This window comes from Xenopus laevis, chromosome 2S (genome assembly GCF_017654675.1).
Source record: "Xenopus laevis strain J_2021 chromosome 2S, Xenopus_laevis_v10.1, whole genome shotgun sequence".
Classification (NCBI taxonomy): Eukaryota; Metazoa; Chordata; class Amphibia; order Anura; family Pipidae; genus Xenopus; species Xenopus laevis.
The window spans coordinates 1,248,330-1,274,455 of NC_054374.1; the positions used below are offsets into that span (position 1 = coordinate 1,248,330).

Consider the following 26,126-nt stretch of genomic DNA (forward strand, 5'->3'; position numbering starts at 1 on the left):
CCGTTGGACAAAAATGTTACCCCAGAAGCCGGTACAAAGTCATGTCAGAGTGAATGTGCATAATGAGCTCCTGACGCTACGAGCCTCTTTATATTGAACAAGTCACGGCATTCGCTCATTATGCGCATCCATGTGCCCAAACATGGCCGTTCGTACTGGGAGACCCCTCCTGATGTGTATGGCCTAGCACTGGCGGGGGCAGTTAAAAAACAAACCCACTGTTACCCCCAAACTGGCGTGCAGGATGTATTAGGCTGCACCTTTGGATGGGAATACGATTTTTGCCAACAGGTGCCCTTTAATGACAGAGAAGTTTTTCATGAAATATGCTCAGGATTTTAGCATTTGTGGATTGTTGGTGTAAGGATGGGGGGATTGGTCAGTTTAAAGAGTCCCACACACATCAATTTGCCTTCAACCTGGACAACTCTATACCGTTGCATGGCAACATAAAATGTATAATGTACCAACTATCTGGTATATTCAAAATTTATAGAACACATTTCTAGAATATAATCTAATGTAATTGAGAAAAAGAATTTAATAAATTGTAAAGAAAGTATCGAAATGCAAGAGTTTGAGAAAAATGCTGGTGGGTGTGACCTACTTGTCCCTCTTAAGTTTTCTGTGTATTGATTCCAAATTACATGGAGTTTCTTGGATTCTCTCCGTACTTCATTATATGATTGGTTTATACCGTATATTGGGTGACTATATAGAAAACAAATTCGCAATTCGTTTGATTGACCGATTGAAGGAAAAATCGTTTGATCGGACGGTTAAATCCTTCAAATCGAACGATTCGAAGGATTTTAATCCATCGATCGAACGATTTTCCTTCGATCAGAAATTGCTAGGAAAGCCTATGGGGACCTTGAATGGTCGAATATTTGAACGATTTTTAGTTCGAATCGTTCGATTTGTAGTCGAAGGTGCCAAAAAAAAAAAAACGTTGAAGTTTTTTTCATTCGAATCCTTCACTCGAGCTTAATAAATGTGCCCCTTAGTTTTCCGAAAGTCGTCTGGAGTTGCCTCAGAAGGAAATTTCGGGCGGCTTTGGAAAGCCGAAATGATCAAGGTGCCATCCTGCCGACATTTTACACTCAAGCCGGCGGGAAGGCAGTTTGGGGAGATTAGTCGCCCGAAGAAGAAGCGATTTGACGCTGGGCGACTAATCTCCCAAAATAGCCTTGTGTGTCTCTGCCCTTACCGTTTGCTACATTACTAACTCATCACTCATTGATGTTCTTGTATCAGTTTAGAACAGTTTACAGAGCCAGTGACCCCCAGCTGCTTTAGAAAGACCTAAAAAGATGAAGAAACAATTGAACAATCTTAAACGTTGCCCTGTGATTAAACAACAGAATACAATGTGATGGTAGCCACTGCAGCATGGAACTGTTTTCCTCTGATACTAAAGAGGAACTCGGGACAACTCATTCTGAATCGGACTCTCCACCAACTAGGACTCACTACATTATAGTGCAGGGATCCCCAACCTTTTGAACCTGTAAGCAACATTCAGATGTAAAAGGAGTTGGGGAGCAACGCAAGCATGAAAAATGTTCCTGGGTGCCAAATAAGTGCTGTGATTGGCTATTTGGTAGCCCCTATGTGGATTGTCAACCTACATGAGATTCTTCTTGGCAGTGCACCTGTTTTTTATGGGAGCAACATCGAAGGGGTTGGAGAGCAACATGTTACTCACGAGCTACTGGTTGGGGATCACTGTTCTAGTGCATCACCTGACTAACAGAACACAATTGCTTCCCTTCTTAATGATCTTGCCCTACATTATACAGAGAGTACAGAGTACAATATTTATACACACACAAGTTCTGGAGCTTAAGTTTGCTAGATCAGCTCCCCAATGCTCCACGATTTGTTCAGGCTGCTAAGGAAGCTCCCTGTATGTAATTTAACTTCTTCTATAATAATTCTCTTTTGTTTAGATAAAGGCCCTGAAACTCCTAAGCCTCAGCCTGGTGGTGGTGGTGGAGGAGGAGGAGCAGGTGGTGGTGGTAAGATTCTGATGTTTAATATAATCAAAGCAGGCCAGTGTCACTATTTATGTACTGTTATACTTCTCAAACTTGCCAGCTTACAGTCTGTATACAAACAATAACTTGTAATTGTGGCTGCAAAACTCTTTTCACTAGTGAGCACAGTAACTTGTTAAAATAATTACAAATTAAAAAACGGTATTGTTTTCCAAACTGTTCTGATGAACCAGGCTGAAGTAAGCTGTCAATGAAACTCAGAGAACACTATTTAATGGACACCTCTGTAAAACCAAACGTCTTCTTGTTTGCTGCGTCTGGGCACGTTTCCTACTGTTTATTACATAGTACAGGTATGGGACCTGTTATCCAGAATGCTGTGGCCCTGGAGATAACGGATCTTTCTGTAATTTGGATCTTCATACCTTAATTCTACTAGAAAATTATTTAAACGTTAAATAAACCCAATAGGCTGGTTTTGCTTCCACGCTGCTCTCTTACCTTATTTCTGTTGCATGCGACTTGTCGCAGGCGTTTTGTCGCAGCGCTTCGGAAAACATCCATGTAGTCCTACCCTTAGGGCAGACATGGCGTTTTTAAAAATAACAGCCAGGCGTAAATACAGTACTGAAACCACGTGTGACCGTCAACATGCGTTTTTCAGCACGTAGGATTCTTTTCCCAACATGCACTTCTCATTGAATTTGGACACCATATTTAAAATACACTGCGTATTTACGTCAAGTGTGGTTTCAATCATGCAGATCCCATAGAGTCTATCGATTTGGTAGTTTCTTGACGTATTGGCGTTTCTGCTAAAAAACGCCAATACTGGTGTCCTGCGGCAGATTTCAGCTTGCAAGCGCCCTGTGTGAATTGCCATAGTGCTTTTCCATTAGTTTCAGTGGTAGTGCAGTTTATGCGCATTTACGCCCGGCTGATCTTTTTTAAAAATGCAACGTAAAAACGCCGCGTCTGGCCTTGCCCTTAGGGGCTACAATGCTCTGCTCAGTACAAGTTTGGGCTCCATTATGCACAATTCTTGGCACCTGTTCTTTTCCAAACAATCTCTGTACTTTGTATCTTCAGACCATGAAACATTAAAACACCAAATGGGATTGTTTTGCCACTGATATGGATTGCAGCTTTGTTATCATACAGAGAAATAGGAAAATCATTTTTAAAAATTGCATTCTGGATAATGGATTGTCTGATTAAAGGGTAGTGAAATGGGAATTGGTTAAATAGAACATGTGCTTTTAAGGTAAATGGATTGCACACTGAAGCTCAGCGCCCCACATATATGGTTTCTCTCTGACTAGTATTTCAATACTGTGGAATGGGGCAGTTTCATTGGTCAGATTTTGGGCGTGTGATTTTTGGGTAATTGAAGGGCACTTTGATTGCTACAGTTTTCCCTGAGACAGGCCCCTTAAAGACATAGATTATGTATAATTTAGTGACTTGTGGGTAATATTAGAAAACATCACTAGACTGTGCCTCACCTCATGTCCCCCCCCCCCAAAAAAAAAAAAAAAAATTGGCTACAAATGTTGAAGCTTTTCTTACAAAAAAAACCCATAGTTTTTGGTGAAATCAAATTGCTGGGTTTAGTATATTCATTTGAAAATGCACTAGTGACTTTTCATATTATATGTATTTAACAGGTCAAGATGACTTTGATCTAGGTCAAGCCTTCGGAGAAGATGTTGGTAAGTTGAGCTTACAATTGCTTCATTGGGAATGGTGTAGGAAAGAGAAAGAAAAGGGTGCCTGGGAAAATGGGAAAACTTGTTTTTATCTTCAAAATGCATCAGTTAATAGTCTTGGTGCAGAATCCTGCAGTGAAATCCATTATTGTGACTTTTTTAATATTTAATTTGAAAATTTGACATGGGGCTAGACATGTTGTCAGTTTCCCAGCTGCCCTCAGTCATGTGACTAGTGCTCTTTACCACTGCACGTTGGGGTTATACCACCTCCCCAATTTTCCCCCAGCTGTCTTTTAACATAACAATGGGAAGGTAACCAGATAACTCCCTGACAGCTCTGCTGAAGGTTACAGTTGCCTGAGATTTTAGGAGCTCCTTGGGCAAATAGCACTGCCCTGTCCTAAATTTTAGTGGGGGAACAGGCAAAACTGCCTCCAATAATTTATGGTGGCTTCAGCAGTGTCGGACTGGGACACCAGGGGCCCACCCAAAAATCTTTGACCAGGGGTCCACCAATTATGGTTGCCACCTGGTCGGTATTTCACCAGGCTGGCCGGTAAAAATTATGGTTGATCTGAATGTTATTAATAGGGAAAAAAGATAAATATATAGGAAGGCCGGTATTTTTTTCCAGAAAAGGTGGCAACTAAGCCACCAATTAATCTTAGACCAGGGGCCCACTCTTAGTTCTATTTTTCGTCCTCTCCTCACTCAACCTCTATTCGCCTTGTCTCTTTTCTTTACATACTATAATCTATTTTTCCATCTATTTAACCTCTTTGTTCTCATAGAAATAGGGAATAGCCACAAAATAGGTCAAATGTTTAGCAGCTCAAGGGCCCAACGACACCTTGGCCCACCGGGACTTTTCCTGGTATCCCAGTGGGCCAGTCCAACACTGAGCTTCAGGCATTTCTCTGCCAGTTAAGTACACAGTGGAAAACACCCCATGTATGATTAGCCTCAATAAGCTTGTACAGTAAAGGCTATATAGATATGTATACAGAGTATGCGCTGCAAATAATGGACCACTGGCTTCTATGATCAGTAACTCGAAAAAAATGAGAAACGGAGGCTAGTGGCACCACTGGGACAACAAATACAGTGAGAAACAGTGGGAACGTTAGCCCCAAATACATCAAATACAATGAGAAATCCTCTTACCATTACATGAAGCAGGAGTCCTGAAGGATGGAGAAGATTTTAGCATTTTTTTTTTTTTAAAACAAAATGAACTCAGAAATAGTTTGCACAACTAAACAGTCTCCCATGCCCCACCTTGTGGTAGACATGAGAATAGCACCCAAGCAGAAGAAAGCCTGTTTTGCTATTACAGTAGAACCACCATTTTACATTTTTCAGGGACCAGAAAATCCAGGAAAATGTAATCTGCATAATATATAGGTGGGACCACAAAACAACAATGTAAAATGAGGGGAAACCTAAAATCAAGGGATGTAAAATTGAGGTTCCACTGTACTCAGCTTGATTGTATTGAAGTACATTAAGTAGGAGAAAGAATAGCTTATCTCAAAGTAGTGCTATTGTGTAGTACTGCTCTTTCTGAAAACTCAGAATCAGGCACATTGTACTGAGATGGCTGCCTATACACCCATATTCAAGCTAAAATAATTTACATTTGTTGGTTTAAGAATAAAAATTTAAATGCTGGAGTGATTTATTTGCAAAAGAATTATGACAATACCGTGGGAGCGGGGGTCCCCAACCTTTCTTGCTCACGAGCCACATTCAAATGCAAAAGAAGTTGAAAAAAGAGTAACACAAGCATGAAAAAAGTTCCTGGTGCCAAGTGTCATAAAAAATGACCTAACTGAAGCATGTAGAACACACATGACAGTTTCTCATTTAGTTTGTAAGGTCCAAGGGCAAAACAAGCAGGAACAAATCCTCCTATACAAAATAACAAATGCAGTTCCGGAGTCTCACACAAGTCCGTTCAAAGTCCAAAGAAGAAGTAAATAAGTCCAAAGAGTAGCACAGTACTAGATCTGATGTGCAGGAGTCCTTTCCTTTATCCCTGAAGACTGACTCCCAAGTCTCTCCTGGTGGCTCTTTTTATGCCCCTATTGGCCCAGCCTCCCAGTAAGCCCCTATTGTTCTAAAAGAGATGAGTGTAGACGTATATTGAGCCTAGATGACGGGTTATCTTCTCCAGCCAACTCTATCTATTGTTCTGTTCAGCCTTGATGGATCATCTGGAGGTATCAATACTTATCTGATTCCTGTTGTTTGTACTGTCTCCCCTTCCAACATGTTTTTAATCCTTTGGACTAAAGGTGGCCATAGACACACAGATAATATCGTACAAAACTAATTTCTGTACGATATTCGGTGCTTGTATGGTGGTAAATGAGCCAACTGATATCGGCAGAAGACTTGAATATCGGTCGGCTCGTCGATCGGGCTGGACGGAAAATTTTGATCGGGTGCCTTTGAAGGGACCCAAACATCAGCCATTGTTAGAACTGAATGGTCAGATACAGGTAGAATTCTATTGTCTCTATATCTGACCATTCAGCTCTACACGTGTGTATTGAAATGAACGATCTTTCATAAAAACATAATTTCAAAGGAAGATCGTAGTTGTTACGTCTATGGCCACTTTAAGCTTTTAGAAAGACATCAGATCAGTTCCTGCAATGTTATTGACATATCCATCCCATCAAGTAGGTGTTGTGATTGGCTATTTAGTAGCCCCTATGTGGACTGGCAGCGACAGGAGGTTCTGTTCGGCATTACACCTGCCAACCAACCAAAACCTGCCTCCAAACCAGGAATTCAAAAATAAGCTCCTCATAGAAGTAAAGAGACCTTGTAGCGGGTTATCATACAGTACAAAGAACAGGAGAATATGTTGAGGTTTCCAAAGTGATTTGGGGATATTTTATGATAGAAATATAAAATATGTAATGTTTGTGCATATATATATATATATTTCCTTCTTCTTTTGTAGATGTAACTACAAAAACACCTGCTGCTCCCAACAAGCCAGTGGATGGTAAGTCAATAGTTGTGAAATGTTATAGGGAGTGATTCAATTTCATCTCTTAAACGGCACCCGTTGGACAAAAATGTTACCCCACAAGCCGGTACAAAGTCATGTCAGAGTGAATGTGCATAATGAGCTCCTGACGCTACGAGCCTCTTTATATTGAGCAAGTCGCGGCATTCGCTCATTATGCGCATCCATGTGCCCAAACAAAAAAACTCCCAACACACTGCCATTTAGTGTATAACTTGCATTTATATTATTTTTATATTATCTATACACTCCAATGCACTTCTCCTTGTCTGAGCTGGCGAAGGCAAGTCTGGTGAAAGAGGTAATGTTCAGTTCAATCTACATTTCATTGAATTTGCGGAGTAACGTCCATTCGCCAGATCGAGAATTAGCGATGGCGTCTGTTTCTTTCACTAGCGAAGTTACACCTGCGCCCCCGTTAGTAAAACGGTGAAGTGTCTAAAAGCGGTAACACTGGCGAATCGTTGCCGGCGTTAGTCACTTCGCCCTTTAGTAAATCTGAACCTATACATATCAATTCAGCAGTCATCAGTCTCCTTGATGATACCTTTGTTGCTAAAGCTATTCATCAGTTAAATCACGCATGCCTAAGATTGTTATGTCTTTTTAAGGGGGACATATCAGTGATGGTGATCTTTTTAATGGCCAACCTTTACCTGATGACCCCAAAGGTAAGAATGAAATTAGACTGATGTTTATGTTAAGGGAGCTTATTTTCTAAACCAATATTTGTTTAAGAGTTAATATAAAAATGTATCCTAAACATAATACAGAGGACTGGATTTCATTCAGGCTAGCCTTTTTAAGTAAACCATGTACTTGGTTCTACCTGGGTTGAAATGGAGATACTGAGCTCTGCATAAATGAATCTTAAATTCCCAAAGCTGCAGCTTTTTGTTAGGCATTGAGATAAGCAACAGTGAGTTATACAGTGGGCTTCGCAATGCTATGCTCATAGTAAAGTTTAGTGGTAACATGATAAACTGTGAGCCAACAATATTAAGCACACTTTGTAATGCTTGCGTAACCTTATATAATCAGTGGCTTCATGACTTTATTTCAAGCCCCCTTTTCAGCATAAAGGGACGCTCTGAAATGGAAATAAAGTACAAGCAGGTTATATGCTATTGCCAATGCTTTCTTCAGCCTTCTCCAAATAACCATTCATATTTGCAAGCAAGAATAGCATACACGGGGAAAAATGAAAAGCAAACATTTATTTTGGTTGCTAAGAGTTACAGGAATGGCCAAACCTTGCCCATGTTACTATATAACCCAGTTTTCATCCTCTAAAACATGGGCATTTTAGGCATCGTCCAGGAACTCCTAGCAACCAATCATATGATTATTATTTATTATAGAGGTGAAACCTATTCTATAATAAATATATTTATTATATAATATATTTATTATAGAGGTGAAACCTATTCTGTTGTGCCTTATTTTAAACAATTGACAATTTGAAAAATACATTTCAAGCCACCAGGAATAGCATGCCCCATCCTTACTGATATAACTGGTTGATGATAAATTAGTGCCATTCAGAATTCTGATTTTGTTCCTTTCTTTTTAAATGGTTTCACTAGACCGTGAATATCAACCGTCCACTGGTAGGTTTTGTTATATTTTTATTCCCTGTCCTTACTCATAAAACCCTTGGGATTCTTTTTTTTATTCTTATTTTAAGACCTTTACTGTGATTCCCAAAAACAAATTAAATAAAGCTGTACTCACCCCCTCCCCTTTTCCTGGCTGTATAGTTAGATATGTGTAATGATAGAATGAACTGCCAACTATAGAAAGCAATACCTGTAAATTGTGGAAGGGTACAATGACTATATTGTGCCTCCTGATACCCATTTCTTAATGGCTGGATGTCAACAACTAATTTCCACCTAACAAATCTGTGTTTGCTGTACATGTGCTCTCTGCTTTGCTTATGCATACTAACAGTCAAAGTGGGGTTCTTTATTGACTTATTATGGAGCAGAACAGTAAATCAGATCATTGTCTTCGCAGACACAGAAGAACACCAAGAAGGAGAACGTAAGTTTTCATTAACAAGATTCTAAAATGATATAGTGCAAAGTGTTGGCTACCACTGTTCCCTAAAAACATGAGGCTACGGGCAGCAGAACCTGTGTTTAACCATATAATGCAGTGGAGACATTTAAAACCCTTTCGGGCTCTCTTGAAACATTTGCTTTGTTTTTTCAATGTCCTTGAGAATAGCCCAATTTGACAGATATATGCAATGAATGGATACATTTGACAGGTTTTCTCAAAAGGTGGTGTGGTATTTCCAGTTAGAAACAAGGCAGCAAACGTTACTCTCTGTGTAATTTAATGGGCAGTAGGTAGCCAGAAAGCTACAGTTTTTCTTCTTTTTACTTATAACAAAAGGGAAAGTTGTGCTCATCACTAAATGTTAAAAATTACAAAAATTTTTGCAGTAAGGCTGTGACCACAAAATTCATACAAAGACAAGAGGTACTCTGCACTAAATCCATATGCACTGAACCCGTACTGCAATCCATATACTAAGAACATTGAGATTTTATGCATTAAGCTACCAAAAAATGCGTCCATTTATTGCAATATATTCAAGGAGGCTTTTGACGTAGTTGACCAGCTTGAATATACAGTATTGCAATATAGCCAAACAAATAATTCATCATATGTGGAGGGCTAGTCATGGGTCTGGGTTTTCTTCTTTGGCAGCATATAAGAAAAAAAGTGACAAGGTTAGAGGTTCATAATGAGCTTACGATAGAGGGCTTCATGCTTTTTGTGTTCAGGCTCTCCTTTGGGTCTAATGGTTGTTTGGGCACATTTAACCTAAAGCTGATATACCTTCAATATCGAATCGTTCGGTGCCATCTCCTGACCTACCACTGACCATTCAGATCAAATAAAGCCATACAAGAACAGATTAGCCAATGTTCTGCCCCTGACAGCAATGGTAGGAAAGTTATGTCAGACAAAAGCTGGTGACAGTCTCCCACTGATATAGTCAGATAGGCAATACATGCAGAGATATTATCAGCAGCCGTCAGAAATCCTCTAACCTGTCTGATTGACTGAATGACCGATCGCCATGGCATGGACTCTCCACACGTGGTCTGAAACTCGTATGGAACGAAGATGTGTACAATCAATCCTTGCATCTATGGGTTGTAAATTGTTCTGTAGTCCTAGGTCCTTAAGCCACTAAGCTTTGTTATGTAAGGCCTAAGGGATTCAAATAGCCAATGTGAAATCCAATTTTCCCCTTACAGAAAAAACCAACATGATTGCTGGAATAGTGGGCGCAGTTGGTGCAGCTGCTGTCGGGGCAGTATCAAGCTTTATAGCTTACCAGAAGAAGAAACTGTGTTTTAAAGAATCAAGCGGTAAGTCTTAAGAGTGCTAGTTAGCAATTCATCAGATGTTTCTTATCTCCAAGCCATTTGTGGAACGATTTGGGGGAGCTGAGGGTAAAACGACAGCATACTGGAGGAGGGGGTCCTACTGTAAACTTTGTAACAAGGCCAATAGTGCTTTATTTGTGTTACTGCTATAAACACAGCCTCCTGACCTGAAAGCCAACATCTCAGATGAAACAAAAATAAAAAATGTCCTGGGAAGAAAAAGCAGGACAACTGCTAGTCACTATTTTACTCCCTCTTCAAATGTAAACTTGAACATTCCCAGTAGAGTAAAATGTACAGAATCTCAAGTCTAACTCTTGAGTGATGCCCTTTGAATGGAAAGATGGTGGTTCTGCCTCACTTTTTAACCTCACATCGGTGCATTTTTGTTCTAAAAGATGTAGCGGCCAAGGGAAGAAATGTAGGAACTGGTGTCATTGGTGATGCATAACATATTGTCACCCCCGTATAGTGGCAATTGTATATATCCCCAGTTTAACCAATATAAAAACATGATTGTTTTGCCCACAATCAGTGCTGCCATCAGTGGGTATAGTAGTCCAGGGTTCTGTGGCAAATGAAAAGAAAAGTCTCATGAATGAAGCTGGGATGTGGCTAGTTGGTAAGGGGTGGGTGGGCATAATTGGGCAGTGGCTGAGGCAGATCAGGAGATGTGATTTTTGTCATTGGGACCCCATTTTTACTTGTTTTCCATGCAGGGGGCCAGTTAACCCTCTGAGGGAAAGGTCCTCTTAATATAGTCGCAAGAGACCCCATAATTACTAATTGCATTCTTGCTCAGACTTAATGCAGCATGCCTGATAGTACCTAATGATCAGTATTTTAGATCAGATCATGATGGCAGCATGTGCTTTTTTTTGGGGGGGGGGTAGAAAAACCTAGAGACTACATAATAAATATTTTGCCCTATGTAAATGAACTTAAAAATAAAGGATTTTAATTTTCTTTTAAAGAGATACTGATATAATGCAGTGAACAAAAATGGCATCATTCCAAGAACAATCTTTCTTTAAAAACATAGGGCATCTGCTAGTACATCCATGCCAAATTCTGTCTTTTTATTAGGAATTTGTCATCCCCAGGTTATTGGAATGCTTGGTACCTGCTGTTTCCAAATAAGGGATCTTTTTGTAATGCAAATCTCCACTGCAATGAAATTCAATTTAATTCAAACTGTGCTTAGATTATTTCATACTAAAATTACATTCTTGCTCGACTCTGATGCTGATAGGGGGTTATTTATTTAATCTAGTATTATGCCCTGAAGCTTCTAAAGGTCTCAATCCGAAAATCTAAAACCTGTCAAATTCATGTAAAAGTCAATGGCAGCTGTTCCTTAAAACCATTTGAAGATGATTTTAACCTTCATGGATTTTAGGTGTTTGATGCCTGATTTCATTTAAAAACTCAATAAACTTGAGTTTTTCTAGTGGCAATTCAATAAATTTGCACACATTTTTTGTTTTTAAACTTGAAAAAGTTTTTTTGGTTTTTTTTTTTGATCCAAGTTTTTCCTGAAATGTACAGTAAATAAATAAGCCAAATACGTGCATGGGAGTTGGGTTGAGTTTTAGTAAATAACCCCCTTAGTGTCTTAGTGTGACGTAGTCCTACTTTTCACTTTTGTTCTTTTAAATTTTAAAGGTGACCCAGAAAATGTAAACATGGAAAGTTATAAAGGGGACCAAGCAGAGCCACAAGGTCAGTAATACATGTGAATAGATTGACGTGTTTCTCTTCTACCAAAACGTATTCTATTAGGAAACAATCATGATAGAACACTTTATACAGAAGCATTATTGGGATTTTGTTTTGTTTTTTTTTTGGGTTCCCATTAGTGACCTGAGAATCGGACTAAATGCATCGAAGTAAATGGCCAATTTTTCATGACAATTTTTCAAACCACGCAACATTTTTTTTTTTTTGAACAGTGCGACATTTTTTTACTATCCGTTATAGTCTATGGGTGTTTTTTCTCTGTGAAACGAGGCAAAATATTTCACTCATACCTAGTGCCCATTTCTTCCTTTCCTTTCATGCTAAATGAATTTGTCTACAGAAGAGAAATCAAGAATGGAATCAAATCCCTTCTTCACCATAACGATACTTAAGCTTGTCATTGCTACAAGCATGCCTTTCTCAGCTTAGTGTTAAATCACTTGCCGGCCATAGAAAGCAGCATCTATGGCACTGACTCCACATTCTACACTGTCAAAATTGGTTCCCCGTCTTTTGGACTATGGTTGTGTTTAGGGATGCACCAAATCCAGGATTCGGTTCGGGATTCTGCAAGGTTTCGGCCTTTTTCAGATGGATTCTGATTCGAAGCGGAATCCTAATTTGCATATGCAAATTAGGGGTGGGGATTGAGATGTGTCTCAAAACAAGGAAGTAAAAATGTTTTCCCCTTCCCATCCCTAATTTGCATATGCAAATTAGGATTTGGTTCGGTATTTGGCCAAAACTTTCATGAGGGATTCAGCCAAATCCAAAATAGTGGATTCCCTGCATCCCTAGTTGTGTTGTTACAGCCATAAAGTCATAGTACCAGTAATACTGTATATTGGACAACATGGAGTCAATGGTGCATCAGCAGAAGAAGAGCTCCAGCTACATGTAAGACCACTTGTATAGTATTTGTCTGTTTAGTTTTGCCACATAATTAGTAGGTAGAAAATGTATTAGCAATGTAATGATGCTTGTGGTTGGTTTGAAAATGTATTTATTTTACTTTTTTAGTTCAAACCTCCCTTCTTGCCAAATAATCTTGGGAATGAAGACATCCAGCGAATTCTACAACACGCAACATACTAGGGTCGAATTATGGAGAAGCAACATCAGCCATTTACAATTTTCCTAAAACCCCTAGTAGTAGGAGAACAATAAAGTGCTCCATTACATAAGATTTAAGTAATTGAAAACGGAAAATAATGTGTTGTTCTAGGTGTAGGTATACTTAAGTTTTGCTTTGGGAATTTTTTTTTATTCTTTAATATTAGATACACACATTTTTCTCTCTTACTATATTTGGAGTTTTAGCTATACTGCCATCCAGCCTATTATTCATGATGTAATAAGATAAAAGTAGAAAGTCATGTTCCACTGAATGTACATACATGTGTATTCTGGGAAATATTATTGAATAGTGTTTTTAAGCTTTATTCCATTTTCCGTTCTAAATTAATATCAGTTTTTTTTTTAATTAAAAAAAAAGGTCAAAAAATGTCTTAAATTAGAGATGTTTGTATCATATCTACTGGTATGACTTGAATGTAAATACCACAATGCCTTAATCATTGATGTCTATTCAGCATATCACACGACGCACGTCTGTTAATTCCTGTGTTTAAGCTTCATTAGCTATGTATTCCCCAAAATTAACAAGAGCCTTAATAAAATTGTTAAATTAGGGTTAACACAATATCACAGGTGCATTTTGATAGCAGCTACTAGAAGTTGTTGTTAAAACACCTCTGCTTTTTTGTTGGATCACTTCCCTTTAGCATCAGCATCATACACCCGTGTGCCATTACCCATGTAATTAAAGGAGAAGGAAAGCTACCAGGGCAGTTTATTGCCAATAGATTAGCTGCAACAGTGCAAGTTAGAACCCCATTTTTATTCTTTAGAATGCTTTTCCATACCTGAGTAATTGGCTCTAGACACTGTCTCTGCCATATTAGCTTGGTGTGACATCACTTCCTGCCTGAGTCTCTCCCTGCTCACTCATAGCTCTGGGCTCAGATTACAGGAGGGAGGGGGAGAGGAGCAAACTGAGCATGCTCAAGCCCAAGCCCTGGAGGTTTAAGCTGAAAACAGTTAGTCTGATACAGAAGCCCATGAGTACACAATAGAAGGAAAGAAATGTGCTGTTTCTTTTGACAGAGGACTCAGAGCAGCATTACTTTGAGAGATTACTAGTGTATTTATTTATATAGACCTTTCAGATAAAACTTAGTTTTTACCTTTCCTTCCTTCTTTCTTTCAAGTGTTTCAACAGGTTTGGACAATGGCACACGGGACGTGTTTATTACCACAGTCAATAAAATGCCCTTAGTTTTCCTTCCCACCAACAGTAATGTGAAGTGCTGGTAGGTAAACCTACATATCTCTTAGTAGCCCAAAGTTTCCTTGTATATGTGGCGTGTAGTAGTGATAAGAACCCAATCTTAGAACCAAATTTCTACGTGTGAAAGATGTTTTTTAAAAAGGTGTAACTGTTTCATTTTTTAGATACTGAAATATGTTTAGAGAAGGGTCTTGATGTCTGATCATAATCTTGTTTTACTTCATTTGCTGGTGAATATCTACCCCCACAATTCTTTTGTGGTTTTATACTAATTCTGGCCATAAGCTGGATTCCAAGTCATTAGAAAAAACTTTGTTTGAAGATGTCTTCAACTAAACAGGACACATTCTGAAATAGTTCATTGAGAAGCCTCTGTGTAACCCCCTCCCTTTCCCAGCTATAGCCTGTTGGGCTTTTAGATAAGGAGCATCTCATTGTACAGAGGACTGCTCGGTATACTGCTGATTTGTTTTGTTTGTCCTCAGGTGAGCAGGAAGTAGAATGGGACTTTATGGTCAGTTTTCAGAATTTTGCCAAAAGATTAGGAGGTTCCAATGTGTTCTCTGGTTCATTTATATTGGGGTGAAAGCCATTGGATGTTTGTTCTTAGACCTATGCTCACAATTGTGCAACTGGGCAGAAGAAAATAACAATTTGGAAAGTTCTACATTCTGCCCCACAAATAAACAAGATCAGTAACTACATCCAAGAAGACTATGAAGATTTTTATTCATCCAGGTCATGGTATATCTAGTATAGGTAAATCTAAAATAACTGGAGTTCCTGAGTAATCAGTGAAGACGTTTCACTACTTATCCAAGAACCAACACCTGCTTCTTTCCTTAGCATTGTTCTTTTTAAATACCGCCTTTTGTATTTGTAACACTCAGTCGATGTGGGGCCCCTAGGCTACACGAACCCCTCCTAGGCTTCTGCTGGGTGTCAGTGAGTGCAGTTCTAGGCACCCGAGCTCTTCACCAGGTTGGGTTCAACATCGGCAACGTCACCGGAGCTGCATCTATTTGTGCTCACACACGTGTCTTACCTGATTTCTTCTCACATGCACCGGACCCAGCTGTACAAATAACAATCAATATTAAAAAGAAAATAGAAATACTAATTGAAAAAAGCTAGATGGTGATTTTGGTTAATTATTAACGGCGGCCATTATGAAATCTATTTTTTTATGTTGGATAATAGAGAAAGCCCCCACATTGAAAGATGTACTCTCATATTTGCATAGTTTATGTATTCAAGAAGCCATTCGATTCAGAATTGAAGATTTTTCATAAAGAAATAAAAAAGAGACGGTCAATTTATGTTGAAACTCTAGATGACAATTTAAAAAGAATTGATTCATAAGCTTATGGGGAAGGTTGATTAGGAAATCAGGAATAGAATATAGCTGTCAATCCATTCACATAATTGTTGACTTGTATTTATAAATAAACTCTTAACTGGATTTTAAAATCCATTTGTTGAGCAATAATAAATAGAGATAAATGGGACAGGTCAAAATGGTTAATATTTGTTTATTGTTTTGAATGTTATATATTTGGAATATGAAACTGCACATATGTATTTACATGCTTTGGGAACTGTCATCTGTCAACTTGTTTTATTGTAAAATTCAATCAAAAGAATTTGAAGAAAAACAAACAAACCTTGATGGGCCCCTGGGCTATAGCCTGTGCATTAATCCTCCCCTGGTAACACTATTAAGGGCAGAATGTAAAAAATAGCCGCCTTTATATGATTTTTACTTAGTGAGAGGAAGGTGTTTCACTGGAAGAAACAAATGGGAGTCTTGCAGCTCTGATAGACAATATGATGTGAGTTTATTTATCACAATCTGTGATTGACTTGGGCAACATTTGTCAATGTAGTTATTGTTCAGGTACAATCACAATATTCCACCAGCAGCAAAGTTATTTGAAGTTATCATAGAGCCATAAGGTAGAGCCGGGAGCATTTAGTCCAAACTCTTCAGCATTATGGAAACTCTGGATCCACAAAGCCGTACTAGTGCCGAGTACTACAGGTTGCCTATAGGTGCTGTTCAGTTTTTTGGGTTAAAGAGCTTACTGTATATTTCATGGCTCCATGAAGGAACAGAATAACGGACTTTATAGTTAGTGCCTTGTCACTTATTTCACCAGCCTGCTAAAGGCAATGCCGCCCCATCTCCAGGGAAGAGCAACACAACCAAAATATGTCAAATTGATGGCCGTTTGTTTGTTTGTTGTTGCTATAGTGGTGATAAAAGTTTGGCACACTCTGCAATTTTGGGCTAAAATTAATCATGAGCAAAGGTTCAGGTGACCATCACCCCTATTTATAATAATTGGGGCAGTTCCCATTGGAAACAAGTAACTTCTATTGACTAGTGATGGGTGAATTTGTCCTGTTTCGATTAGCCACGAAATTTGCTAATTTTTTCCCCCATTGGTAACGGGCGAGCAATTATCTAAACTGAATTTTGACGCCGGCTACAATTCTGACGCTGTCGACTTTTGACTCACATTAAAGTTAATGGGCGTCTGTTTGATTGTCACCGGGGTTGGGATTGTCGCAGGCGTAAAACAACTTAGACACCGACAAATTTTCATTGCAATTTCGCAAATATTTTTGCAGGCGGAGAAACGTGTAAATTCGTCGCAAATTCTCACCTGGCAAATAAATTCACCCATCATTGCTGTTGACTTAATCACCATTTGGGAAATGAATCGCATACAAATCTCCTTCGAGTGTAGACAAAGCTCATGACTAGAAATGCAATTGCCACTGTTGATTTATGTCCGGTTATGTCCGACTGGTTCAATAATTGTAAATGTTGTCAAGTTTATTGCAAGAAGTATGGCTGTGGCTAGAAACTGTGTTTAATGAGAGTTTGTAGTGATTTTAATGGTCTTTTTCTAAACGGTCGACATTTGCGAATACTGTTTTTAATTGGATTAAATGTGTATCACAATCATGATGTTCTGCTGGAATAAACTTTATATTATATTACTTTATATAAAACTGAAGCCCTCGCCAGTGATACTTGTTCATTATATAGTGAATAAAGTGCCCCCTATTGTAAAATATAAGGATATTATAAGTCACCGAGGAGTTCCATGACCATATAAAGACACAAGGCCACAAGAGTTTTTACACAGGTAATGGAACTCTGAGGTTACTTCTAATATCCTTATATTTTAAGGGGTACTTTATTATAATACACAAGTTTTAGCCAGTCATGTGACAAAATGACATCACTACTCACCGTTTATAACTGATGACATCACTAGTCGCCGTTTATAAGGATATTCATGGCTTTTGTGTATAACAACTTTATATGGGTATTCTGGAGTCACCTAGACTGATGCTTTGACTTCTAATCATTTATACACGTTGGTTTATTTTAAATTAAAAGAACTGACACAGGTTTGCCACAATAAAACCACAACATTGTCAGTTCTGTTGCCAATAACCTGTGTAATGTGTATTTGTACCCGGCTTATGTATTACTGAGATTCCTCTTGGATATTGTCTGGAGCTTGACTTCTGACCTTCCTACTGCTTCGCTCTCAGTGCTCCAATTGCCACATTAACCTTGAGATGACAGTCACACTGGAGTCTCTAAACAACTATAATCAAATAGGTAGGGCTTGGGACAAGTTGCTGTATTATCTTTTTCCAGATCAGCCATTTCTTTTCTTTTGTACATATCTCCATACAGTTGAACCCCTGTCCAGGGGACTATTAGAAATGGTGTAAAATGAGGGAAATATATAAAGCAAAATATATTATCACAAAAACAATTATTGAAAGCTTGTAAATCTGAGGTTTGACTATGTCAGGGGCTGCTGCTGAACTAAAGTATAAACACAGAATAGCTGAGGATACAGATACTAGGAATGGCGTGTGTATTCAGAGTAAAGCTCATGCTACGTATATAACGTTTATATGCTGGAAGGAAACACTCCGTTATTACAGGTCATGGACAGGCAAAAATATAGTGTAAATATTTACTGTATGAAATCCAATGACTTTTTGTGCACTTGTCAGCTCTACTGTTAAAGGTTGTAGTTTAACAACACCCTCAACCCTTAACTGTTCAATAGAATGAGCAATGACTAAAGGGCTGCAGTTAAAGCCTTCACATTTCTTTCTGAGTAGGTTTCCATTTTACAACAAATGTATTATTATTCATAAACAAGTCAATAATGAATCAGTACATAAACAAGATTCTAAAATGTAATGATCCAATAGCAAACGATGCTCTACTGAGTAGTTTCCTACTGGTGTTGCAGTCATAGGGGGCAGAAGATGTTAGTGTTCAGGGCCAGGTTAGTGGGTGGTGCAGGACACACAGCAGATATGATATAAATCGACTTTTTCAAGACACTTTCAAAGGGCACAACCTTTAAAACCCGCTACCATTATAATACAGTATGTTTATAGAGAACATTTGCCCAAATGTTCACAACCTCTCCTTGCCAGCGCCATTTTGAGCTTCCTAGGGCGCGCCAGCACACAATGGCGCGAATTTGCGCACGTTTTGGCGCGAATTGGGACCCTATTTAAGGCCCATTCAGATCTGTAGCCAGTGCCCGTTATAGGATCATATCCTGAGGTTTCCAATCCTGAGCCTTGTGCTACCTGTTCCTGAATTACTATCCTGCATTTATACTGGGTACGGGAAACACTTTCTATTTACAGAGGATACTGGCAAACCAAGCGGATGACATTTAGCAATCACTTTATAGTGATAGTAAGTACTAACACCCTCTGTTTATCATAAAATGGAAGAGCAAGGCTGCTGGCACTGGAGCACATTCAATTCAGCTTTGGTCAAAAGTATGTGGAGCCTTGTCTATCCAATATGCAAAACTAATATCAATGTGCTGCTGTCTTTGCTGCTAGAATATCCTCTATCCTTCTGGGAAGAATTTCCACTAGATGTTGGAACCTTATTGGTGTAATGTGCCTCCATTTATACATAAGACTCAGTCAGGGCTGCCGTAAGTCTGTCAGGTTCTTCCACTTCAGTTTAGGGCTCCCCCAAGGTGTTGCCTCAGAGTAGGAAACACAGGAATCTCATAGCACCCTTGAAAAATGCACGGTTACCTGTGTTGGCACTGATGGGTAAATGGGCAATTCTAATTTATTATATGGGGCCTCCACATTCTTTTGGCCATTCATAAAGGCCTTTAAGAAACACAGAGGCGCACGCGTCCTAAGAGTCCAGAGCCGGCGTGTGAGGAAGAGCGGAGCGGTGTGGCAGGCGTCCCCGCAGTTAACTGTAAATGTTGAGCAGAGAGGAGCGACCCATAGTAGTGCTGCACTATCCCACCATATATATCCCAGTATAAAATTAACAAATGTCCAGCACACTTATACATGGGTGCTGATCATTTGTTAATTTTATACCATTATTAAAAGTTATGTTTTATCCATTGAGATATATATGGTGGGATGGTGCAGCACTACTATGGGTCGCTCCTCTCTGCTCAACATTTACAATTAGTACACTTGCCCCTGCACCACCACCTTTGCTTCTCTTCATGGTTCGTGCTCCCACACACAATTTTTTTTTAGCAAAGTTACAGACAATGAGGTCTCCAGGACCATCCATATGTTGGGCTACGTCTCTGCTCCTTTTAGGGCCAGATCCCTTGGGCAGGTCCCCCTAGGCTGCACAGTCCTAGTCCCCACCCACACTCCCGCCGGCAAACGGGGGACGCACAGGTCCCCATAATATGACTGGGCAGCATGCCTCCCCTAATTTTTTGCTGCCCGAGGCCTTTGTGGCCTCGCCAGAAATCCAGGCCTGGTCCCTTTATCTTTCCATGCTGAGTGGTATAGTTGTGCTTGTGTTTCCCTGTACCCCCCAGCTGCTGTGTATTCCTAAGCGCCAAGTTCTTTAGCAAGCCACATATTCATGCCTATAACGTTAAAAAATCTATTTAATAGCACACATTAAAATCCATTTCACCCCACAAAAAAGCCTAACACGTTTGATGCACTTAATCATAGGCATCCCTGGGTGGTGCTGGTTAAGCATGAAATGTGTTAGGCTTTTTTAATGGATTTAATATGTGCTAATAAATAGATTTTTTAATGTTATATGCATGAATGTGGCTTGATATTTGCCTCTTTTGGCCACTAGAGGTCTCTCATGGATTGATTCATTAAATAGGTAGAAGAGCTTAGAAGCCAATTTTGATTCACTAAGTTTTTTAGGACCTCTCTCCCCTGACCTACTTTACAGAAGGGAATAAAACATTTCTGGGGGTTACTTTTAGTTCAAGGCTACAAAATGAAAGTCATATTTCAGCCAATAGGATGAGAAGACAGAGAAGGAGCCTCAACGTTCTTTTCTATTCAGCAAGTTGCAAAGGAGCCACAACTGCTAATGCTCCTGATCCCAAAAAAAAACCCCCAAATACTCAGCCCATTTGTCAGAAATCCCTTTATCTTTATTCTCAGTTTGGACCCCAGCCTTGGACTTGGCCCCCGATAAGTCTCCTTCCTCTCTCCCTCCTGATGGAGCTGCTTCCCTGCTGTAAAGTAGCAGCTCATACAATGAACATTAAATCCTGTATAACCTCTTGTTTTTACTCCTTTTACCATAAACTAAACTGTATTATAAAGCGTTGAAAGTTACTTTATAAACTGAAATGGTCCGGATTGTAAATATCACGTTATTTCTTATTTCATTGTAAATAAATTTGGCCCCTGATTAATCAGTTTAACACAATCTAAATCAATTTGTCTCAAACGCCGTATAAATCACGATTTAGTGTGCGGGAAACTAAACTTGTTACTGAGATCAACTTGGATAAAAAACTAGTAATAAAATCTGTGATAGATACAAACAAATACATTTCCCTAGGTGTTGTCTCTCGTAACAGACAAACGCCACGCACTATATTTCTATATAATACACAAAAGCCATGAATATCCTGTAAATTATATCCTTATAAACGGTGAGTTCTGATGTCATCAGTTATAAACGGTGAGTTCTGATGTCATTTCTGTCACATGACTCACTGAAACTTGTGTATTATAATAAATAAAGTACCCCCAGTTGTAAAATATGAGGATATTAGAAGTTACCTCGGAGTTCCATGACCTGTATAACTCGGCCTTCGGCCTCGTACTTTATGGACATGAAACTCCTCGGTAACTTATAATATCCCTATATTTTACAAAAGGGGGTACTTTATTCACTATATATAATCTACAGTCTGGTCATTTCCCTATGCAGGACAATGACATGGCAATTGGTGATTGGCCGATCGCTGAGTCAATCACAGGGAATCCTGCCTGGTTTTCCTAATTTGGAAAACCAGCACTTGTGGGACAAGGGACCACCTGTCTGGTTTTGACCCGGACAGCCTTTTTTTGAAGGGCTGTTGAGGTCAAAACTGCTTGCTTGGTTTTCCTAATTTGGGTCAAAAGCAGACAGGTGGTAACCCTAATGTACATGCGTGGGTGAAATTCAGCGACTTCATGAGAGTAATGGTTTAACGGGAACCAGGGATGCCACCTGTCTGCTTTTTACCCAGACAGCTTTGTTTTCAAAAGGGCTGCCTGGATCAAAACTGCCTGCCCGGTTTTCTACATCATGCAGGACTTCCCATGACATCACTGGTCTGTCCTCGTGACATCACGCCCCGCCCCATAATGTTCCCCCTGCCCGGCTTTCTTGTAAAGGAAATGTGGCAACCCTAGCAGGAACCAAGAGACACTCTACGGCACTTGTGGGACACGGGCACTGATCCATTGGTGGGCCTTTCACATAATGTTCCCTCAAAACAGCTGTGTGTAAAGAAATGTTCTTTTGTGTGTTTGTTCTTTAGCCCTTACCAGTGTTGTCTGATGGGTACTTAACATACAAATATTTCTGTGCTTTCACGTGTGAACGAGTGAATAGCTTTACCCTCACCACATAACCGCGTTCCTTTTTTAACCTCACAAAAGATTCTGCAGAATAGTATTCAATACACAGAGACAAGTAGTCCTTATCCTAAAGATTTATATGGATGTTTTTATAGCAGAGTAAAAAGAAAAAATTTTGAGGCAATTTTTATGCACGCTGCAATTTTGATGTGCGCCAATATTTTTGGATGCAGCAGATTTTGTCACTAGTTTTGACTAAACGGTTGATAAAGTCATCTGATTTCTTAACTGTTCTGATTTATTTCTCCAGTGTTCTGCAAACATAGCAAGGTTGCACCTGATTCAGATTTGCTAGGCCTTTCCTAAAACTGGACGCTCATTAAAACACTTGGTTGCTAGGGTCCAATTCACCTTAGTAACCAGGTATTGGTATGATTGAGAGCCTGGAAGAACACAAGGGGCCGATTTACTAAAGAGCGAAGTGGTCATTGCTAGCGAAAATTTGCCAGAAGATTTGCCCGAAATCAGAAAACAGGCATAGAGGACAATTCGCTAATAGAAGGGACCTTCACTAGCGCAGTTTTGCACCCTATCACCAGGCGAAAGATTGTTAATCTGTAAATCTAAGTGTGAATTTTACAGAACCTTACACCTTTTTGCCAGAATTTCCTTCTGCAGTTTAAACTTGGTGTTCTGATAAGATGAAGCTGAGTGACATCTTATCCAGTGACATCATATCCTGCATGCTGATAAAATGAAGCTACATCCTCCTCAATCTTATGTCAGTGACATCATATCCTGTATGCTGATAAGATGATGCTACATCTTCCCCAATTTTATGTCAGTGCCATCATATCCTGTATGTTGATAAGATGAAGCTACATCTTCCTCAATCTTATGTCAGTGACATCATATCCTGTATGCTGATAAAATGAAGCTACATCCTCCTCAATCTTATGTCAGTGACATCATATCCTGTATGCTGATAAGATGATGCTACATCCTCTTCCCTCTTATGTCAATGACATCATATCCTGTATGCTGAAAAATCTAAAAAAAATGCTGGCATCGTTTTCATATTTTGAAGTGGGATTGTATTTAAAAGTTGGAACTGTTAACATTTTTTGTTTTAATATTTTTTGTAACCAATTTGAGGGGCATGGCACATTTGTTTTAGGGTGGGCTCATGTGAAGGACATAGAGGATCTATTTTGACTTTATTTTGCTTTCTTGGAACTCAAGCCACTTCAAGCATTTGCACCAACATCTCAAATGAAGTTTCGCTAGGCAGAATTAAATGCTAGCAAAGGAGCGCTATGAAATGATCGCGCTGATGAATTTACACTATTGAAACTTCTCCATCGTTCGTCTGCTGAGACGCAACTTTGCATTTTAGTGAATTAGCGGAGTAATGAATTTGTACAAAGTGCAGCAGAGCCTTCGCTGGCGAAAATTCGTGCTTTAGTGAAGTTGCCCCTAGGAGAGAGTCTGAACAGAAACATAAGTAAATTGTAGTCTTACAGAGCAATAATATTCCCCATTTGAAAGCTGGAAAGATGATTCAAAAATGGATAACAATGTGCAGTGCAAGTATATCGGCATGGATCTTCACTCTTCTACCACTCGTGTGCCGCACTTACTACATTTACACTTTTACTTTCTGGCCTTCACTTATCTTTTAATTATGGAAAAATATTCTTCTACTTCAACAATAGGAATATATTGGACCACATTCTTTTAGCACATTAACATTGGCCCTGTGTAGGTATCATAACAGTACATACCTATTTTTCTGCTCTTAAAAGTTCAGTTCAGATTTCCTTGAATTAATTGTTGTATTGTTGTTCCCAACCCAACTTATATTTCACATGTGTTTTCCATTATTAATTTGCTCATCTAGTGACTCCTACACTGGGAGAGAAGATTTATTGTTTGGAATAACTCGGGATTTCTAAAATCCAGGACATGAAGCCATTTGGGCACTTTCTTTAAAGTTATGCAAATGCAATTTCACTTAATTCTCTCTTTACTTAAAGAAATGTTCAGGATATATTTACATATTATAAAATACCCATGTGTCTACTGAGCCATCAGCAGAACATCTCCGGATCTTAGTTTTTAGCTCAGATTACAACTTGTTATACACAAATATGTACAGAGATGTCTGGCACAAAAATCAATCCCAATGCCGTTATGAACATTGGAAAGGATAGACTTAGTTTTCTGTTCGTCTTATTTTGTTGTTGATTAACAAAGTTTCATGTATTTCACACTAGTTCCACCCTTTTAACTCCCCAACATGTCAAGCCTGAATGATAATTTCCATACCTCCATACCTTCAGTCACGCTACAAATTTCGAAGTATTTTTTGGGCTACTTCGACCATCGAATGGGCTACTTCGACTACGACTTAGAATCGAAGGATTCGAACTAAAAATCGTTCGACTATTCGACCATTCGATAGTCGAAGTACTGTCTCTTTAAAAAAAACTTTGACCCCCTAGTCCGGCAGATAAAACCTACCGAAGTCAATGTTAGCCTATGGGGAAGGTCCCCATAGGCTTGCCTACGTTTTTTTGATCGAAGAATATTCCTTCGATCGTTGGATTTGAATCCTTCGAATCGTTCGATTCGAAGGATTTAATTGTTTGATCGAAGGAATAATCCTTCGATCGTACGATCTCAGAATTTGCGCTGAATCCTTCGACTTCGATATTCGAAGTCGAAGGATTTCAATTCTTAGTTGAATATCGAGGGTTAATTAACCCTCGATATTCGACCCATAGTGAATCAGCCCCTATATGTCTAGTGATGACTTGGTAACCTGTAGGTTTTACTGTTTAAACATCAATGTATGAAGTACAGATGGCAGACATCAAAAGCAGTTTAGTACAATTTGTGATATTTATTGGGATCTCAAGAAACATCACAAATCATAGCACATTACTTTTAATGTCTGAGCTTTACTTCTGGCAGCAGATACTAAGGCTTGAGCACCATATTATTTTAAGCATTTATGGACTTTGCAGAAGGTGCTTAGCTGGTTCTATGTTTTTCAGATGTGTTTATAAATGTTAACTTAAACCAGTTCTGTTAAGTAGTGCATTCAATTCTGATGCTAATTGCACTGGTTTTTGTGCTGCCATGTAGTAATTATGTGTATTAATTACTAATCAGCCTTATATTGTGACATTTCTATTCTATGTGTACTGTATATTGTGAGTGGCTCCCTAAGCTCAGTAAGTGACAGCAGCACAGAGCATGTGAATCAGTGAACCAGCAGAAAAGAAGATGGGGAGCTACTGGGGCATCTTTGGAGACACAGATCTTTACTGCTAAAGGGCTGTGGTTGCCTTGGGCTGGTACAGAACCACAAAACATCATGTACAACATTTCTACTTTCTTTTTTTAGTTTAACTTTAGTTCTTCTTTAAGGGGATGCTGCAGCCTTACTGTTAACCTTTGAACAACTGGAGAGGCAGATATTTAAAGATTTCAAAGAGGTTGTTTGTGTGAGGAGCATGTCCTTTAATTAGAGGTACCAGCTGCATATGTTGAATCGGTCTGTGTTAAGGTAAATGTACATAAATGGGCACAGACAAGCTGCCAACATGGTGTCTTGGGACTGACTCAGCAGTTTATTGGCCAATGTATGGAACCCACTCACAGGCCTGACCCACTGATATCTGGATGACAATTGGTCTAATATCAGTTAAACAAAATTAAAAATCCTAATGGACAAGTACTGCATTGTTGCATTGATGTGACACTCATTGGATGGACCCTAATGCATGATCCAATCCAATCATTGGCCCTTGGCCAACTCAAGCCAAAAAACACTCCAATCAAGCACATCTGCCAATGTATGGCCGTCCTTACTCTTACTTTTTGCTATGCAAGGGGACTGGCCAATGTGAATTATAATCAATCTCAGTAAATTGATAATATATGGGAATACAAGTAAAGGATCTGTTATACAGA

At 39.1% G+C, this 26,126-nt stretch overlaps 1 protein-coding gene across 5 annotated transcripts in view; it reads left to right on the forward strand.

Annotated features, from left to right (window-relative positions):
* LOC733316 (CD99) overlaps positions 1-13,607 on the forward strand; it is a 32,815-nt gene extending 19,208 nt beyond the window's left edge. Inside the window, exons 4-12 of one of the 5 annotated variants that reach the window (XM_018248444.2) lie at positions 1,953-2,021; positions 3,668-3,712; positions 6,687-6,731; positions 7,367-7,426; positions 8,342-8,365; positions 8,775-8,801; positions 10,034-10,147; positions 11,831-11,887; positions 12,926-13,607. In XM_018248444.2, the coding sequence (XP_018103933.1) occupies positions 1,953-2,021; positions 3,668-3,712; positions 6,687-6,731; positions 7,367-7,426; positions 8,342-8,365; positions 8,775-8,801; positions 10,034-10,147; positions 11,831-11,887; positions 12,926-12,951 (467 nt within the window). In that variant the 3' untranslated portion in view covers positions 12,952-13,607. 5 annotated transcript variants of the gene reach the window in all.
* Positions 13,608-26,126: the final 12,519 nt, after the last annotated feature.